Source organism: Heterodontus francisci, chromosome 1 (assembly GCF_036365525.1).
Source record: "Heterodontus francisci isolate sHetFra1 chromosome 1, sHetFra1.hap1, whole genome shotgun sequence".
NCBI lineage: Eukaryota > Metazoa > Chordata > Chondrichthyes > Heterodontiformes > Heterodontidae > Heterodontus > Heterodontus francisci.
The window spans coordinates 44508786-44528759 of NC_090371.1; the positions used below are offsets into that span (position 1 = coordinate 44508786).

At 42.9% G+C, this 19974-nt stretch overlaps 2 protein-coding genes across 5 annotated transcripts in view; one reads left to right on the forward strand and one right to left on the reverse strand.

The window, feature by feature from the left end:
- The window catches only part of letm1 (leucine zipper-EF-hand containing transmembrane protein 1), a 126460-nt gene extending 124682 nt beyond the window's left edge, over positions 1 to 1778 (reverse strand). For both annotated transcript variants that reach the window (XM_068029783.1, XM_068029774.1), the window contains exon 1: positions 1237 to 1778. In XM_068029783.1, coding sequence (XP_067885884.1) covers positions 1237 to 1315 — 79 coding nt within the window. In that variant the 5' untranslated portion in view covers positions 1316 to 1778. The remainder of the gene's footprint in view (positions 1 to 1236) is intronic.
- A 139-nt stretch (positions 1779 to 1917) lies between these two features.
- nsd2 (nuclear receptor binding SET domain protein 2) overlaps positions 1918 to 19974 on the forward strand; it is a 223678-nt gene continuing 205621 nt past the window's right edge. For 2 of the 3 annotated variants that reach the window (XM_068029797.1, XM_068029816.1), the window contains exons 1-2: positions 2233 to 2335; positions 12022 to 12731. In XM_068029797.1, the coding sequence (XP_067885898.1) occupies positions 12051 to 12731 (681 nt within the window). In that variant the 5' untranslated portion in view covers positions 2233 to 2335; positions 12022 to 12050. Of the gene's footprint in view, positions 2053 to 2232; positions 2336 to 12021; positions 12732 to 19974 lie in introns of those variants that run through there. The other variant, XM_068029807.1, reaches the window with a different exon arrangement.

Genomic DNA, 19974 nt, shown 5'->3' on the forward strand with positions numbered 1-19974 from the left:
ACTATGGGTGTACCTACCCCAAATGGACTGCAGCTGTTCAAGAAGGCAGCTCAGCACCAACTTCTCAAGGACAATTAGGGATGGGCAATAAATGCTGGCCTAGCCAGCAATCTCCACATCCCTGAATGTATATAAAAAAAAATTTAAGATGAGATCACACACTGCCTGAAGGGGTGGTAGAAGCAGGAACACTCAACATTTTAGTATTTAGATGAGCACTTGAAATGCCATAGCATACAAGGCTATAGGCCAAGTGCTGGAAAATGGGATTAAAATAGATAGGTGCTTGATAGCCGGCACGAATACGATGGGCCGAAGAGCCTTCTCTGTGCTATATAACTCCATGATTCCAAGTCAATATTCTTCAAATTTCCCCCCCCCCCCCCTCTCCCCCGAAAAAAGCACCAGTTCTTAATAAGGCTCCACACCACATCCCTCCCCTCTCCCCTGCCTCTATCCTTGCTTGAAACCTGTTAGGTCTAACATTTTCCAGTTCCGACGAAAGATTAACCTAAAACGGTAACTTGTTTCCTCTCTGTCGCTCCACAGATACTGCCTGACCTACCCAGTATTTCCAGTTTTTTAAATTTCTGATTTCCAGCCTCCGCAGTATTCTACCGCTGTAATAGGATTTAAGACATTTAACATAAGATCGACATAACAAAATGTGGATTTGAAGTGAACGCTAAACACCTCCCAACTTTCGTAAATTGCTTATGTAGGCTAAACGAACCTGATCAAGCAAGGCAGTTGAAATATAAAGAAACCGGGTTGGAAGATAATTTTTATGGAGACCAATTTTTAAAAAAACAACATATGTATTAAAAATCTAAGAGGCCTCTTCACACTTTGTCATAACAGCTGTGTTTAAAGGGCAGTGACACTATAGCAACAGTGACTACGCAGACCGCCTTCAAATCATGCGAGATGTGACGGAAAAAACATCGAGATTCCTGGGTCCATTTTGCATTACAGGCAGTGATGGCTACATTTCACGTCGGGGGATGGTATTCACAATCCTTACACACACGCCGGTGTTTGAAACCGCACACCTGTAAATATAATAAATCCACCCAGCTTCGGTAGTTTTCTTACCCCCAACCACAACAGAGAAAACATTTCAGATTAATTACATTCATTCTTGACACCATCGGGTTTGGATGCCAGGCCTCAATATTAACACAAACACCATTAATGTGAAGGCCTCTCTCTCTCTCACTGGAGAATTGCACGTACCTTTCCTCACTCCTCGACACACCACGCTCGGCGTTTTCCAGAACGACAACCGGCAGCTTGTGAACAAGATGAAGGTCATTTTCGTTATCCTCAGGCACCGTCTACAAGGGAAAATTTCGGAATGAAAGCTACTGGCTTCCCCTCGGAGGTAGCAACCATTTAGTGAGTTACAAGACGATCCCTCCACGTTTCAATGAGTCAGCGCCTCACACTGCACCATGTTCCTCCGAATGGTGTCTTTCCCTCAAGACACAAGACAGATTTCCTCGTTTGCCGGTCGCCAGCCAACAGGGTGCAGCAAACTGCACTGCGACGCCGCCAATCAAAAATAGCAGTCATCGAGGCGTAATCCTGCCCGGCAACACCACACCCATTCCCGACCCGCCCACGACCCGGAGCGACTCATTGGTTGGTCCTTCGTAAATGGCGCGCAACGCTCGAGCCGGCCTCACGGAACCCAAGCGCCCTCCCACCCCAAAAAAATTCCGCCGGCCAACGGGTGCTGGTGAACGACAGTCACGTGGGCCCCGCCAACCTGCCTTTTCAAATGAAGTACGGTTGAGGGAAGGGGGGGTGGGAAGCGCGCGCGGTGGCGTCAGCGGCTGTTTCCCCTCTCGAGGAGCCGCCGCCGTCGGCGGGGGCGGGGGCGGGGGCGGGGGCGGGGGCGGGGGCGGGGGCGGGGGCGGGGGGAAACGAGCGGAAAACCTTTTTTTTAATTCAAAAAGAAGTTGACGCTTCCGAGGTTGTGACGTCACGCGTTTCTAACGTTCGGCTTTTTATGTTTATATTTTTGTCGGCACCCCAGGAAATTGATTGGTGAGAAATAAAGATTTAATACTTAAAGTTTTTTTTTAAAAACAAGGAAATGAATTGAATGTTGCGGGGGAAAAACTTGTGTTTTTTTCCCTCGCGTTCGCTCTCTCTCTCTTCCTCCCCCTCCGTCACCATTCCGGCCGCAGCCAATGGGAAGCGAGAATTTTCGCGCTGATTGGCTCGGTTGAAGAAGAAGAAGGAGGATGATGAGGATGAGGGAGTGAAGGAGTTACTGTACTCATTCAAAGTACAGTACCCCCGGTTCAGGAGGATGCACGGATAACAGGTTCGCTGCTTTTGTTAAATGTGCATTTACCTGTCCTCTAATCTCATGCCCTATACTCATTTTTTTTTAAACAAGTGTAAACCGCATAGCGGGCCGGAGGAGAAAAAGGTGGCTGAACAAGAAGAGGTGGCCACTTTAGTTACAGAGTACTAGGCCCTGAATTGGTCCAATCAGAAACTGGGCAGTCAGTCTCTGGAACAGGGCATGAGATTTTTGTGTGTTTTTAACCTCCCCCTCCCCATCAACTTTCATACAGGTCTCTAGTGTATATATATTTCATTTAAAAAGAATCAGTTATCTATTATATCAGTGCATTCACACGGGTGATTAATAATTTCGGATGTATGCAAGCACGGTGAGCGCAGATTGAGTCGTTTTTTAAAAAACTGCTGTGGGGTTGAATCTGCATTGCTGCTGCCTGCTTACTGGATGTATGGAGGGCAGCCATGTTTGTTAAATTTTTTAAGATTGCTTTTTAAAAAATTTTATGCTGGTGTCCTTTCGAGATGCTTTGAGATTAATTTTAGTCTTGCAACAAGTGTGTTTGTAGTAGGCAGCTCTAGTGGATTGCTTTAGCTCTGGTGGAGATTTTCTAATATGTGGCAGATATTTGAAAAAAGTAGATGTGCTGCATCCAGTAGGAGACCTGCTGGGAATGGACCATTGGAATGATTTTTTAAAAAGCCATTTTTGTCAACGCAGTACTTCAGTTGTATTTGCGCTTCGGGTATTGAGTGGAATGAACAAAACTGTGTTTGCGAGTTGTTAATCCCTTTTGGTGAATGTGGTTAGAGATAATGGGAGGGACAATAGATTAAACAAAAATATTTTTTATTTTTCAGTTAATAATGCAGACTCGATATATAGGTCAGCAAAGTTTTAATATCGTCAATGTAATATACTAAAAGAGTTATGTACTCGTTTATACTTTTGTGCCTGATTATTTTATGATTAAAAAGCTATCTGGACCTGTCAGAATCAGGGAGTCAACTGAAATTACTGATTTGTCTGATACAAACTGGTTTACTATGCAATGCTCAGTATGGTCCTTTACATGTTAGATGAACGTGCTACAATTCTGTGAACAAAATGCATTCTTCTGGTCCAAATTAATCATCGGAACAATTGACGTATGCAATGAATGAAAAAAGTCCTTTTGAATGTGTTGATAATTCAGCATGATGACATGTTTTGATGAACTAAAACACATTATTTTATGGTTACCTGGATATTGATCCCTCAAGTTATTGTCAGTTTTTAAGTGAGTCCTATTAAAAATTAAGTGTACTCTTTTGATTTTATTTTTATATTCATAATCAAAGCTTCTGTTAATCTGAGATGTTGATCTACATCTTCCCTTCTGTGCTTGTTACTATATTTCCTAGATTCAGATTTGAAATTAGTGTATTGAACTCAATTTGGCTACCACCTATGTGGTGTACTATATATTTGTCATATTTGAATCACACATGGAACAGGTTTAAACATGATGTGGTAATAGTTACTTGCCTCATGCTATCAACTGTCATTTAAGGTATCATTTTTGCATATGTGGTAATAGTTACTTATGTAAAAATGATACCTTAAATGACAGTTGTTAGCATGAGGCAATAACATTTTAAATATGGCTTTGACAACAGATGGGACTTCAAGTTTTGGAGATTGTAGTAAGTTTTCTGAAACTCAAAGTAAGTATCAAGCTACAGTAAATAGTGAGACTATGCTACTGTTAGCATCTTATGTGCATTGGTCTTCTGTATTTATCATAATCTGTTGCAAATCAATAAGAATTTTTAAGCTTCTAGAAGATCAGCAAACATTTAAATCCAAAATGGACTTAAATGATCGTCATGTTATTGGACTTCAGGGGTGTTTTTTTTAAATAGGTGTACAGCAGCATATTTTGCAAACTGTCTTGGCCATCATGTAATGAAATCTAATTTTAATTTAGTTTTTGGTTCTTTTCCCCTTCCCCACTTGATTTTTTAAAAATCTTCTATTTGGTGTGGCAGCAGATGAGATATGTCCATTTCTTTGGCAGTGTTGTTCTTGATCCATCTGATAGGAGTTACACAGCAGCAGCCTGCATTTGCTGGTCATCCATCAATTCTCCCTTCAACCTTGGAAATCATTTGGCCCCTACTCTGTACATCCTCCAACCATTCTGTTGATATTGGGAATTCACATTCTAGGAAATTGCCAGTGTAAGACTGCTTCCTTTTGATGTAATACTGTATTGTAAATATTGTACAGAAATGCAATGTGCTCATGAAACCTGAGCACATAATCTAGACTGGCATTCCAGTGCATCACTGAGGGAGTGCCATCTTTCAGATGAGACTTTAAACTAAGTTCTGTTGGCCCTCTCTGCTAGACACAAGTGATCCCTTAGCAGTATTTTGAAGAAGAGCAGACTTTTCCCCATGTGTCCTCAATATTTATCCCTCAACCAATATTACTAAAACAGATAATCTGTTCATTATCACATTGCTATCTGTGGGACTTTTCTCTGTGCAAATTGGCTGCTAGGATTCCTACATTACAAGAGAGATTACACTTCAGAACGTACTTCATGGCTGTAAAGCACTTTGGGACATTCTAAAGTCGTAACCACCTGACTTTGGATGACCTGATCACAAATAATGTGCCTAGGAGCAAGGTATAGATTCACAAATGTTTTACTGCCACATGATGAGCTTCAAACTTTTGCCATTTTGTTATGTGAGGTGCTGAATGAAATCTAGGTACCTCATCGCAGAAAAAGACAATTGCCTTTCACTTCCCCTGGCGTGCAGTATTGAAGCTGCCTTGGTAGCCATTGCGCAAGGAGATCTAAAAGGATGACAGCAGGAAAATACAAAATTTGATTTTGAGTATAGCTATTACTTTCTCTAACAGACTTTTGGTCAAGGATGTAATAAAACCAGAATTAACAGATTTGGAGCTTTGATGGTTTTAAAGCAAAGAAAATTTTGGTTGAAGAGCCTTGGATGGGAGATCAGGATAAAGCTTTGGAATTGATGTTTGTTCTGTTTTCTGCCACCTCGCTCAAAAATGCCACTTGTTGTGTTGTGTCATGATTCCATGCATGGCAACAACTCTGTGATACTTTTCCCAAGTGACTATTTTTAATGTCAGGTTATTTGATCATATGGCAGAGCTCATACCTAAGGTTGATCCTTCATCTTACATCCACGTGTGCAGTTTAGCAAGCAATTGAGAGTCTGAACCATAGCTGTATTATTCTTTAATTCTTTTGGGCCTCCTTATCTCGAGAGACAATGGATACGCGCCTGGAGGTGGTCAGTGGTTTGTGAAGCAGTGCCTGGAGTGGCAAAAAAGGCCAATTCTGGAGTGACAGGCTCTTCCACAGGTGCTGCAGAGAAATTTGTTTGTCGGGGCTGTTGCACAGTTGGCTCTCCCCTTGCGCCTCTGTCTTCGACTCTTCGACTCGCCACGTTTTAGCCCTGTCTTTATGGCTGCCCGCCAGCTCTGGCGAACGCTGGCAACTGACTCCCAGTTAATTCTTTAATTAACCAAGAGACATTGTGGCCAAAATAAGATAGCATAGCCGCTTTCCCAATTGAGGTCAATTAACAGTGTAGATCAAGGATTGAATTTTAAATCATCATCTGTTTCAGTGCTATGCCATTTGGTGGAATTATTCACTGAACCATTAAGGAGCCCAATGTTTTGTTTGACACCCTTAAAATTTAGATCTTACAATCTGCTGATAACTGCATTAATGAACACTGTTACTTTCACACATTAAATCACCTATTTCTTATTCTTTGGCATTCGTTCGTGAAGTATAGCATACATGTGACGAATGTTCATGTGTGATTCCTAATGATTGCCAGCAGGCTATTTTGCATTGTCGCAGCACAATTTGAGTGTGATCCTGTCCCCACCTGCCATCCATTTGCCATTTTTAACTGGGGATTGTTTGGTAATCATCAGGAACTCGAGCTGATTTAAAGCACTGCTTAGTCTGGGGTTTCTGAGGCCAATTGTAGCACCTCAGTTACATCCTTGGAGATCAATTAATGTAGTACAGTCTATGAACCAACTTGGGACTTTGTTAGGCTATAAGGGCACGTATCACATCAGGTATTTATCCATTGAGTAATAATATACGGACTTTTGTGTTTATGTACATTCAGCATGGTTTTAAGATGTTAGTGGTCATAGTCATTTACACAGAAGGAAGCCATTCAGCCCATCGAGTCCATGCCGGCTCTCCACGGAGATATCCATTCAGTCCCACTCCCCCTCAGCCCTGCAAGTTTATTTCCTTCAAGTGCTCATCCAATTTCCTTTTGAAGTCATTGTTGTCTCTGTTTCCACCACCCTCGTGGGCAGTGAGTTCCAGCTCATTACCACCCACTGCGTAAAAATGTTCTTCGTCATATTCCCTCTGCATCTCTTGCCCAAACCTTCAATCAGTGTCCCCTGGTCCTTTGTACCATTCCTTGTCTAACTTGTCTAAGCCGGTCATAATCTTTTACACTTCTATTAAATCTCCCCTCAAACTCCTTTGTTCTAAGGAGAACAAAACTAGCTTTTCCAGCCTAACCTTGAAACTAAAATCCTCCATCCTTGGAACCATTCTGGTAAATTTCCTTTGCACCCTCAAGGACCCTCGCATCTTTCCGATAGCGCGGTGACTAGAACTGGAGGCAATACTCCAGTTGGGACCTAACCAGAACTTTATAAAAGTTCAGCGTAACATCCCTGCTTTTGTACTCAATGCCTCTATTTATGAAGCTCTGGATCCCATATGCTTTACCAACCATTCTCTCAATATGTCCTGCCACCTTCAAAGATCGATGTACATGCACCCCCAGGTCCTTCTGTTCCTGCACACTCTTTGGAACTGTGCCATTAAGTATATATTTCCTCTCCCTGTTCTTTCTACCAAAATACATCACCTCACACTTGTCAGTAATAAATTCCATCTGCCACCTGTCTGCCCATTTCTGCTAGTCTGTCTGTCCGGTTGCAGGCAGTTCATATCATCCTCACTGTTTGCCACACCTCCAAGTTTGGTGTCATTGGCAGATTTTGAGATTCTACTTTGTATTCCGAGATACAAGTCATTTATATAAAGCAAAAAAAGCAGAAGGGTCACTGACCTGAAACGTTAACTCTGCTTTCGCAGCAGATGCTGCCAGACCTGCTGAGTATTTCCAGCACTTCTTGTTTTCATTTCAGATTTCCAGCATCTGTAGTGTTTTGCTTTTTAAAAAAAAAAAGCAGTGGTCCCAGCACTGACCCTTTATTTATTTATTTTATTTTTTTATTTTATTTATTTAGAGATACAGCGCTGAAACAGGCCCTTCGGCCCACCGAGTCTGTGCCGACCAACAACCACCCATTTATACTAATCCTACATTAACCCCATATTCTCTACCACATCCCCACCATTCTCCTACCACCTACCTACACTAGGAGCAATTTATAATGGCCAATTTACCTGTCAACCAGCAAGTCTTTGGCTGTGGGAGGAAACTGGAGCACCCGGCAGAAACCCACGCAGACACAGGGAGAACTTGCAAACTCCACTCAGGCAGTACCCAGAACTGAACCAGAGTCGCTGGAGCTATGAGGCTGCGGTGCTGACCACTGTGCCGCCCATAACATTCTATTCCCCAACATCCTTGGGGAACAACAGTCTGAAAACAACCATTTACTATGACTACAACTTGCTGTTTAGCCAATTGGACACTCACCCGCTTCCATAAGCCTCAGTTTTGTTAACCAGCCTTTTATGTGGTACCTTATCAAACACATTCTTAAAATCCATAGTCACAACATCCACCGCATTCCCTTCATCAACCTTCTCTGTTACTTCACCAAAAATTCAATTAGATTAGTCAAGCATGATATGCCTTTTACAAATCTGTGCTGGCTATCCTTAATTAACTCAAATCTCTCCAAGTCTCTGATTTTTTTTTTCCCCCGATTTATTGTTTCTAAAACCTTACCTACCACTGATGTTAAACTAATTGGCCTGTAGTTGCTACAACTGTCCGTGCACCCTTGAATAATGCTGCCACGTTTTCCACTTTCCAGTTCTCTGGCACCTCTCCCATGTCCAGGAAAGATTGGAAGATTATGGCAGCCCTCCTGCTTTCTCCCCCACCCCACTTCCTTTAACAACCTGGGATGCAAGCCTTCCGGACCAGGTGACTTAGCTACCCTAAGCGTGGCCAGCCTTTCTAGTACCTCCCCACTCAATTTTTACCCTATCCATTGCCTCTACGTTCTCCGCTTCTACCAATATTTTGTCAGAGTCCTCTTCCTTAATGAACAATGATCCAAAGTAATCATTTAAGTATATTAACGTTGTCCTACACCTCTAAACATATATTACTGTCTTGTCCCTAATGGTACTTTTTAAAAATTCTTTCCTGGGATGTGGGCATCGCTGGCAAGGCTAGCATTAGTTGCCCATCCCTAATTGCCCTGGATAAGGTGCTCGTGTCCTGTCTTCTTGAACTACTGCAGTCTATCTGGTGCAGGTACACCCACAGTGCTGTTAGGGAGGGAGTTCCAGGATTTTGACCCAGTGACAGTGAAGGAAAGGTGATATATTTCCAAGTCGGGATGGTCTGTGACTTGGAAGGGAACTTGCAGGTGGTAGTGTTCCTATGCATCTGCTGTCCTTATTCTTCGAGGTGGAAGAGGTCATGGGTTTGGAAGGTGCTTTTGAAAGTGTAGTCAGTTGCTGCAGTGCTTCTTGCAGATGGTGCTCACTGTTGCCACTGTGCATCGGTGGTGGAGGGAGTGAATATTGAAGGTGGTGGATGGGGTGCCAATCAAGCTGGTTGCTTTGTCCTAGATGATGTCGAGCTTCTTGCATGTTGTTGGAGCCGCGCTCATCCAGGCAAATGGAGAGTATTCCATCATGCTCCTGATGTCGCCTTGTTGTTGGCGGACAGGCTTTAGGGAGTCAGGAGGTGGGTTACTCGCCACAGAATTCCCAGCCTCTGATCTCTTGTAGCCATAGTATTTATGTGGCTGCTCCAGTTCAGTTTCTGGTCAATGGGTGTTGATGATGGGGAATTCAGTGATGGTAATGCTGTTGAATGTCAAGAGGAGATGGTTAGATTCTCTTTTATTGGAGATTATCATTGCCCGGCACTTGTGTGGTACGAATGTTACTTGCCACTTATCAACCCAACCCTGAATGTTGTCCAGGTCTTGCTGCATATGGACACAGACGCTTCAGTATCTGAGGAGTAGCGAATGCTACTGACCGTTGTGTAAGCATCAGTGAACATCTCCCCTTCTTACCTTATGATGATAGGATTTACATGCCGTTAGTAGATTTTTGGGTTCCCTTTTATGTTGACTGCCATTCTATTCTCATATTCTCTCTTTGCCAGTCTTATTATCCTCTTCACTTCCCCACTCAACCTATTGTATCAGGTATGGTTCTCACTTGAAGTATTCAATTGACATGCATCATACTTTTTTGATTCATCATAATCATCATCCAAGGAGCCCTGTTTTGGTTCCCTTACTTTTCGCCCTTGTTGGAATGTATATTTCATTTGAAATCTTGTAACGCATTCAGTGCCACGTCGAAGAAAAGACTGGACAGATCTCTGCGTATACATTCCCTTGAGGAATAAAAATGTCACTGGACAAATGGTACAGCCATAGCTAACTAGAGAAGTTAACTCTTTTTAGATAAAAAAGGAGTCTTGCATGTTGCTGAAAAGAGTAGTATGCTTGAAGATTGGGAAGATTTTAAAAATCACCGAAGGATGACTGTGAAATTGATAGAGGGAGAAAATAGAATGAGAGTCAATTAACAAGAAATGTCTTCATTTGTTTTTATAAGTATGTAAAAAGGAAGAGATTTTCGAGGCAGGACAAATTATAGTGGGATAGAAGGCGATGGCAGAGACATTAAAGAAATATTTTGCCTGTCTTCGCAGTAGGAGACACACAGAAAATACTGGAAATTGTGGGGAGGGCCAAGGATCTAATGAGAGTGAGGAACTTAAAGTAATTAATATTCATTAAGGAAAAAGTACTGGAAAACTTAATAGAACTAAAAGGCAACAAATTCCCTGGACCTTATGGCTTACACCTGTGGGTTTTAATTGAGGTGGCTGCAGAGATGCTGGGTGCATTGAATCAATCTTACAGTATTGTCTGGATTCTAGAATGGTCCCCATGGATTAGAAGGTAGCAAGTGTAACCTTGCTGTTCAGAAAAGGAGGGAGAGAGGTAGTAGGGAACTATAAGCCAGTTAGCCTGCCATAGGTCATCAGTAAAATGCTAGAATCTATTATTAAGGGTGTGTTAACAGGGCATTTACAAAATCACATGGATTAGGCAGAGTCAACACATTTAATGAAAAGGAAATCGTGTTCGACAAATCAATTAGAGATTTTTGAGCATATAACTGGGAGAACGGTGAATGTTGTATGTTTGAATTTGCAGAAGGCATTTGATAAGGTGCCACGTAAAAATTGTTGCACAAGATTAGGGCTCATGAGATGGGTCAATATGTTAGCATGGATTGAGGATAGGTTAACAGGCAGAAAATGGAGTGTGAAAATAAGTGGGTAATTTTCACTGGCTAGGTGTAATCAGATGAGTGCAGCAAGGATTTGTGTTTGGGCCTCAGCTATTTACATTCTTTATCAATGACTTGGATAGATGACACTCGTCTAAGTTTGCTGACATAAAAAGCTAGGAGGGCAGGTAAGCTGTGAGGAGGAGGCAGCGAGTGCATTGGGATATAGACCAAATAAGCGATTGAGTATAATGTGGGAAAGCATGGAAATATCTACTTTGGTAGGAAGAATGGAAAAGCAAAATATTTTTGACACGTGAAAGACAAGTAAATGTTGGTATGTAGAGGTATTTGGAGGCCCTTGTACGCCAATTGCACAAAGCTAAAATGCAGATACAGCAAGCAATTAGGAAGGCAAATGATGTTGGCCTTTATTGCAAGAGAGTATGAGTATAAACATGAGGAAGTCTTGCTGTAGGTATGTTGGGCTTTGGTGAGACCATGCCTGGAATACTGTGTACAGTTTTGGCCTCCTTACCCAAGCGGAGGTGCAACAGAGTTTCACTGGATTGATTCCTGGTATGAAGGAATTGTCCTTTGAGGAGAGTTTGAGTATAATGGGCCGATATTCTCTGGCATTTAGAAGAGTGAGAGGTGATCTCACTGAAAGTTCTTTATATAAAAAGCTTAGAAGGCTTGACAGAGTAGATGCTGGGAGGCTACTTCCCCTAGCTGGAGTGTCTAGAATTAGGGGACATGGTCTCAGGATAAGGAGTCGGCCATTTAGGACTGAGGTGAGGAGAAATTTTTTCATTCAGTTATGAATCTTTGAAATTCTCTTGGAGAGCTGTTGTATGCTCAGTCGATTGCTATATTCAAGACTAAAAGCGATAGGTATTTGGGCACTGAGGGAACTAAGGGATGTGTGGATTGGGGAGAAAAACGGAGTTCATGTAGAAGATCAGCCATGATCTAATTGAATGGCAGAGCAGGCTTAAAAAGGGCTGTATGACCTCCTATTTCTTGTGTCATACTGAATATTTTGGTGGTGCAGAACTTTGCAATACTGTCAATTTGACAAATACGCTGCAATTTTTCTTTATTACAGACATTGTTTTTAATCAGTTTTTCTCTTTTTGCCCACATAAAGCTCTTTGAGACTGCTAACATCTGGACAGCATGGCTCAGCCCTACCGACTTCAACAGAATGTAATTGGGAGTTCCCGGCCACTGGCACACGAGTTGATTAATCCTATATCTATAAAACAGGTTCCTGAGATCCTTAGTATTACTAATAAGAAGAGTCAAAATGGCGAATTGGCTTCTGAACACTCAATACTGACTGACAAAGTTATCACACCGTTATCAGCTGCTCTTCAGGATGGTGTGATCCATCGATTAAATGGACATGATGCAGCTTCTGCTTACAGATCATCAGACAAATTAAAGGATTTGACTTCTCTTGTGTTAAATGGAGATTCTGGTGCACCAGATGTAGTTGAAGACCCACCATCTCAGCATGCAGCTTCTCCAGTTGAATGCTGTACAGAGAACAGGGGGAACAAAACACCACCTCGAACAACGCCTAAAAAGAGTGGCTCACCAGAGATTAAGTTGAGGATTACCAAAACTTATTTGAATGGAAAGCCACTGTTTGAATCCTCACTTTGTGGAGATCTTCAGATAGGTGATACTGAGTCTGCACAGCAGGAAGAAGAAGAAAAGGATGAAGACAAAGAAAAAAATCGGGAGAAAAGAAAAAGGAAGAGAAATGTGAAGTATGATGCGCTACTTGAACAAAGTCTAGCTGAAGTGGCACTTGTATCCAAGACATCCAGTTCTCCCGATGAACATGAAGAGGTGAGTGTGGATAGTCATAGTCTTTCAGGGGTCAAGTTTGTAGCCAGATACTTGCTGGTTATTTCTTTTGATTATAATTTGTTGGTAGATAAAATGTGATGTGAATTTAAAGAAAAAATTGTGACACTTTTGTTTAGTGACTTTTCACTCCTGCATAGAAAGGGGAAACTTCCGTAGGCTGTTAGCATTTGAGTCTATAATAACTTGCAGATTAATTAAGCATAATTCATAAAATTATATTTTGTAAGTCTCTGTTTAGACAGAATGTTCTTATTTGCATAATTTCTTTTAAAAATTAGATTAAATCACTTGAACAAATTGACTGGTGTATGTACCAGCAACATGAAGGTTACCTTCTAAATTTCTGTTAGATGACTGCAGTGCCTTGCTTGGAATATTATGACATTCTTGCAATTCTTAATTATCAATCTTCTCAACTAAACTAAAAATTGACAGCTCTTATTCCGATTTCATTAATCTCCTTCGGGGTAATCCAATGACAGTATGTTGACATGACTGCAACTTACTTTATTGATAAGTCATTGAAATACAAATAGCATTAAAACTGCTCCAAGTCCAGAAATCCATTTTTAAAGTTACTACTTGATCTATATAAAAGGCTTAAGGAATCTGAAATTTTCACTGTCACTGGCAGCGTTAAGAATTCCTTTGTTATTACCTCAGGATCGTTCAGATGCCTGATACCGGATTGCTTTTGCAGTTTCAGAAAAACTTTCATTCCATCTTTTCATTTTTTTAAAATTCCAGATTTTAAATATTCTTACAGAATTGAGAATTTGCACAGGTTCGCCAGGTTAAATGTCCTGGTGGTTGATTAAATGGAAAAATGGTTTCGAAACAAAAGAAAAATACTGCAGATGCTGCATCTTGCCCTCTGACCTGTTGAGTGTTGCCAGCATTTTCTGTTTTTATTTGAAGCACAATTGTTGGCCATGGGAATTGTTCGAAATTTGGGGCATTGTTCAAGCTCCTGTAAATGCGTGGCGACTGGAATTTCTTGTCATTTGGTACGCTGGCCAACTGGAAATGTGCGCCTTTCAGAAGTATTTTCCCAAGTTTTTATCAGATGCTTGGAAATTACCAAATGTTAATTGCTGCCCCACCTTGTGGTGTTTTTCGATGAGTTCTGTTCCAGCTGTATTTTTTTGTTTTCTTGATTTTCCTGAAGCAGGTTTATTTTTAATGATTATACTGATCTCATGCTTACCTTTTTATTCAAGAAAAAAAGTTATTCTAAACTAAATCTGTTATTGATTTGCGAAAGGTCTTGGCTCTTGTTAAACGGATGGGAAATGCTGCTGCTACCTGTGCTGCTAGAAAGCTACAGAAATGGCATTTGATATGGGTGCTTTCCCTTCTTTAACACACTCTACATTCTGTAATGAGTTACAAATATGTCTATATCTGGAATGCATTGCATTCTTCAATTCTAAACTAGCAGTTTTGTTCATTAGTATTCAGTAGCTTTCTACAAAACTTTAAAGAAGCATGTTAAATTTATTTATACCCTTACCAAAAGTCTTTCAGTTTTTAAATGCTTCAATTGACTCAACCTCAACAGCCTTTTGTGGGAGAGAGTTCCAGATTTCTACGACCTAATGTGTGAAGAACTGCTTCCTGCTTTCACTCATAAACTCTATGATCATGACCTCTTGTTCTGGAATTAGCCACCAGAGGAAATAGATTTTTTTTTTCACCGATCCTATCCAATCTCTTTATCATCAACGTCTTGGTGAAATCACCACTCAATCTGTGATCCTCAAAAGAATACAAGATATACAGCCTATTCTCATATTTTAACCCTTTAAGCTCCAGGATCATTCTGATGAACCTGTGCCATCCCCTCTGTCAGGCCAATAAAAGTCTTCCCTTCCTGAGGTGCCGTGCCCAAAACAACACACTATTCCAGATGGGGTCTGACCAAGTCTTTAAACAACTGAAATACAACTTCTTCCCTTTTTAGTCCATCTCCTTTGAGATAAAGGATGACACACCATTAGTCTTTTTGTATTTGATTTGTGTACATGGACACCCAACTCTGTTTGCTCCTCCACAGTTCTTAGTTTTTCACTTTATTTAAAATGGAAAAATTATTTTTCTTAGATATAAAGTGGATGACCTAACCCTTCCCCAGATTGAATTTGTTAGTTTTGCCCATTCACTTAATATGTTTACGTTGCTCCTATCTACACTACTGCTGTGCCTGCAAACTAGTGTTATCTGAAAACTCATGTATTCCTTTGTCCAAGTCATTGATAAACATGGTGAAAAGCTGAGGCCCCCAGTACAGATTCCTGGGGAACACCACGTGTCACATTCTGTCAATTAGAATATGTACCCTTTATGGACAGACATATATATTTGTTTCATGTGATTTGGGCATCACTGGCCAGGGCAGCATTTATTGCCCATCCCTAATTGCCCTTGAGAAGGTGGTGGTGAGCTGCCTTCTTGAACAGCTGCAGTCCCTGTGGAGTAGGTACACCCACAGTGCTGTTAGGAAGGGAGTTCCAGGATTTTGACCCAGCGACAATGAAGGAACGGCGATATAGCTCCAAGTCAGGATGGTGTGTGACTTGGAGGGGAACTTGCAGATGATGGTGTTCCCGCGCATCTGCTGCCTTTGTCCTTCTAGGTGGTAGTGGTCGCAGATTTGGAAGCTGCTGCCTGAGTAGCCTTGGTGCATTACTGCAGTGTATCTTGTAGATGGTACACACTGCTGCCACTGTGTGTCGATGGTGGAGAGAGTGAATGGCACACCATCCACAAACAATCAAGCAGGCTGCTTTGTCCTGGATGTTGTCGAGCTTCTTGAGTGTTGTTGGAGCTGCACCCATCCAGGCAAGTGGAGAGTATTCCATTATACTCCTGACTTGTGCCTTGTAGATGGTGGACAGGCTATGGGGAGTCAGAGAGTGACTTACTCACTGCAGGATTCCTAGCCTCTGACCTGCTTTTGTAGCCACGATATTTATATGGCGACTCCAGTTCAGTTTCTAGTCAACGGTAACCCCCAGGATGTTGATAGTGAGGGATGCAGTGATCATAATGCCATTGAAGTTCAAGGGGAGATGATTAGATTCTCTCTTGTTGGAGATGGCCATTAGCTGGCGAAGGGAGAACAGCGTGTCAATGGTGGATCTCTCTGCTCGAAAGCCACACTGTTCCTCAGGGTAGACAAGCTCAGCCAGCTTCTGGAGCCTGTTTAAAGCGACTCGAGCGAAGACTTTCCCCACTATCCTGAGCAGGGAGATTCCACGGTAGTTGTTGCAGTCATCACGGTCACCCTTGTTCTTATAGAGGGTGATGATATTGGCATCGCACATGTCCTGTGGTACTGCTCCCTCATCCCAGCACAGGCAAAGCTGTTCGTAGAGTGCTAAAAGTATAGCAGCCTTGGCACTCTTGATTATTTCAGGGGTAATGCCATCCTTTCCGAGCAGACTCGGAGGGCGGAGTTCCGGAGCGGTGAGTATATAAAAAAAACTTACTTCGGGGATTCTTGGAGCAGACTCGGAGGGCGGACTTCCAGAGCGGTGAGCATATAAAAAAACTAACCTTGGGGATTCTCGGAGCAGACTCGGAGGGCGCAGTTCTGGAGCGGTGAGTATACAGAATAAGTTACCTCGGGTGGAAAAAAAACTGAAAAAGTGACGTCACAGGAAAGCTGTGACCTGATTGGTTGGTAGGCAATCTGTACCGAATTTGAAAATAAAACTGATAAAAATTGATTAAAACACTAATTAACTAATTAATAAGTAGAGTAACTAAACCAGAGGGAGGAGATTACTCTAATTAGACAGCATTTAATATTTATTGTAGAAATATAGCTCTAGGGACCACATAGTGAAGTGTATCATAATTTAGTAAGGATTTAATAAGTATATATTTATTTTATATCAATTAACTAATTAGTGATAGAAATGACAGTTAGAGGGGTGAAGTGCTTCACCTGTGAGATGTGGGAGGTCCGTGACGCTTCCAGCGTTCCGGGCGACTACATCTGCAGGAAGTGTACCCAGTTGCAGCTCCTCACAGACCGCATGGATCGGTTGGAGCGGCAACTGGATGCACTTAGGAGCATGCAGGTGGCGGAAAGCGTCATAGACAGGAGTTTCAGAGAAGTGGTTACACCCAAGGTGCAGGCAGATAGATGAGTGACCACTAGAAGGGGCAGGCAGTCAGTGCAGGAATCCCCTGTGGCGATCCTCCTCTCTAACAAGTATACCGTTTTGGATACTGTTGGGGGGGATGGCCTATCGGGAAAACAGCAGCAGCCAGAGCAGTGGCACCACGGCTGGCACTGTTGTTCAGCAGTGAGGGACAAAGCGTAGAAGAGCAGTAGTTATAGGGGACTCGATAGTCAGGGGCACAGATAGACGCTTCTGTGGACGTGGAAGAGACTGCAGGAAGGTATGTTGCCTCCCTGGTGCCAGGGTCAAGGATGTCTCTGAACGCACAGGGGGCATTCTGAAGGGGGAGGGTGAACAGCCAGAGGTTGTGGTACACATCGGTACCAACGACATAGGCAGGAAGAGTGATGAGGTCCTGCAGGGGGAGTTTAGGGAGTTAGGTAATAAGTTAAAAAAACAGGACCTCTAGGGTTGTAATTTCTGGATTACTCCCTGTGCCACGTGCCTGTGAGGCTAGAAATAGGAAGATAGTGCAGCTAAACACGTGGCTGAGCAGCTGGTGTAGAAGGGAGGGTTTCAGATATCTGGACCATTGGGCTCTCTTAAGGGACAGATGGGACCTGTACAAGAAGGATGGTTTGCATCAAAACTGGAAGGGCACTAATATCCTGGCTGCAAGGTTTGCTAGCGTCACTCGGGAGGGTTTAAACTAGTGTGGCAGGGGGGTGGGAACCAGAGCAGTAGGACAGCTATTGAAGTAAATGAGGAGGACATAGTAAATAATAAGGACAGTAGGACTAAGAGGAAGAGCAGGCAGGGAGATGTTGCTGAGCACAGCGGGACTGGTGGTCTGAAGTGCATTTGTTTCAATGCAAGAAGTATAACAGGTAAGGCAGATGAACTTAGAGCTTGGATTAGTACTTGGAACTATGATGTTGTTGCTATTACAGAGACTTGGTTGAGGGAAGGGCAGGATTGGCAGCTAAATGTTCCAGGCTTCAGAAGGTTCAGGCGGGATAGAGGGGGATGTAAAAGGGGTGGGGGAGTTGCATTACTGGTTAAGGAGAATATCATAGCGATACTACGGGAGGACACCTCAGAAAGGTCATGCAGCGAGGCAATATGCGTGGAGCTCAGGAATAGGAAGGGTGCAGTCACGATGTTGGGGGTTTACTACAGGCCTCCCAACAGCCAGCGGGAGGTAGAGGAGCAGATATGTAGACAGATTTTGGAAAAATGTAAAGGTAACAGGGTTGTAGTGGTGGGTGATTTTAACTTCCCCAATATTGACTGGGACTCACTTAGTGCTAGGGGCTTGGATGGGGCAGAATTTGTGAGGAGCATCCAGGAGGGCTTCTTGAAACAGTATGTAGATAGTCCAACTAGGGATGGGGCCATTTTGGACCTGGTATTGGGGAATGAGCCCGGTCAGGTGGTCGAAGTTTCAGTGGGGGAGCATTTCGGGAGCAGTGACCATAATTCCATAAGTTTTAAGGTAGTTGTGGATAAGGATAATCCAGGAAATTATAGGCCGGTGAGCCTTACGTCAGTGGTAGGGAAATTATTAGAGAGGATTCTTCGGGACAGGATTTACTCCCATTTGGAAACAAACTAACTTATTAGCGAGAGACAGCATGGTTTTGTGAAGGGGAGGTCGTGTCTTACTAATTTGATTGAGTTTTTTGAGGAAGTGACGAAGATAATTGATGAGGGAAGGGCAGTGGATGTTGTCTATATGGACTTTAGTAAAGCCTTTGACAAGGTCCCACATGGCAGACTGGTGCAAAAGGTGAAGTCACATGGGATCAGAGGTGAGCTGGCAAGATGGATACAGAACTGCTCAGTCACAGAAGACAGAGGGTAACAGTGGATGGGTGTTTTTCTGAATGGAGGGATGTGACTAGTGGTGTTCCGCAGGGATCAGTGCTGGGACCTTTGCTGTTTGTAGTATATATAAATGATTTGGAGGAAAATGTAGCTGGTCTGATTAGTAAGTTTGCGGACGACACAAAGGTTGGTGGAGTTGCGGATAATGATGAGGATTGTCAGAGGATACAGCAGGATATAGATCGGTTGGAGACTTGGGCGGAGAAATGGCAGATGGAGTTTAATCTGGACAAATGTGAGGTAATGCATTTTGGAAGGTCTAATGCAGGTGGGAGGTATACAGTAAATGGCAGAACCCTTAGGAGTATTGCCAGGCAGAGAGATCTGGGCGTACAGATCCACAGGTCATTGAAAGTGGCAACGCAGGTGGATAAGGTAGTCAAGAAGGCATACGGCATGCTTGCCTTCATCGGTCAGGGCATAGAGTATAAAATTTGGCAAGTCATGTTGCAGCTGTACAGAACCTTAGTTAGGCCACAATAAGAATATTGCGTGCAATTCTGGTCGCCACACTACCAGAAGGACGTGGAGGCTTTGGAGAGGGTACAGAGGAGGTTTACCAGGATGTTGCCTCGTCTGGAGGGCATTAGCTATGAGGAGAGGTTGGAAAAACTCGGATTGTTTTCACTGGAACGACGGAGGTGGAGGGGCGACATGATAGAGGTTTACAAAGTTATGAGCGGCATGGACAGAGTGGATAGTCAGAAGCTTTTCCCCAGGGTGGAAGAGTCAGTTACTAGGGGACATAGGTTTAAGGTGCGAGGGGCAAAGTTTAGAGGGGATGTGCGAGGCAAGTTTTTTACGCAGAGGGTGGTGAGTGCCTGGAACTTGCTGCCAGGGGAGGTGGTGGAAGCAGATACGTCTGCGACATTTAAGAGACATCTTGACAAATATATGAATAGGATGGGAATAGAGGGATATGGGCCCCGAAAGTGCAGAAGGTTTTAGTTTAGGCAGGCATCAAGATCGGCGCAGGCTTGGAGGGCCGAATGGCCTGTTCCTGTGCTGGACTGTTCTTTGTTCTTTCCAGGGGCTTTTCCACTGGCTAGAGAATCAATGGCATTACTGAGTTCTGATTTTGTTGGCTGTACGTCCAGCTCATCCATGACTGGCAGAGACTGGGCTGCTTTGAGGGTGGTCTCGGTGACAACCAGCGGTCCATTTGCTTGCGTTGGTCAGTGATTGTGTCCCCTGATTTAGAT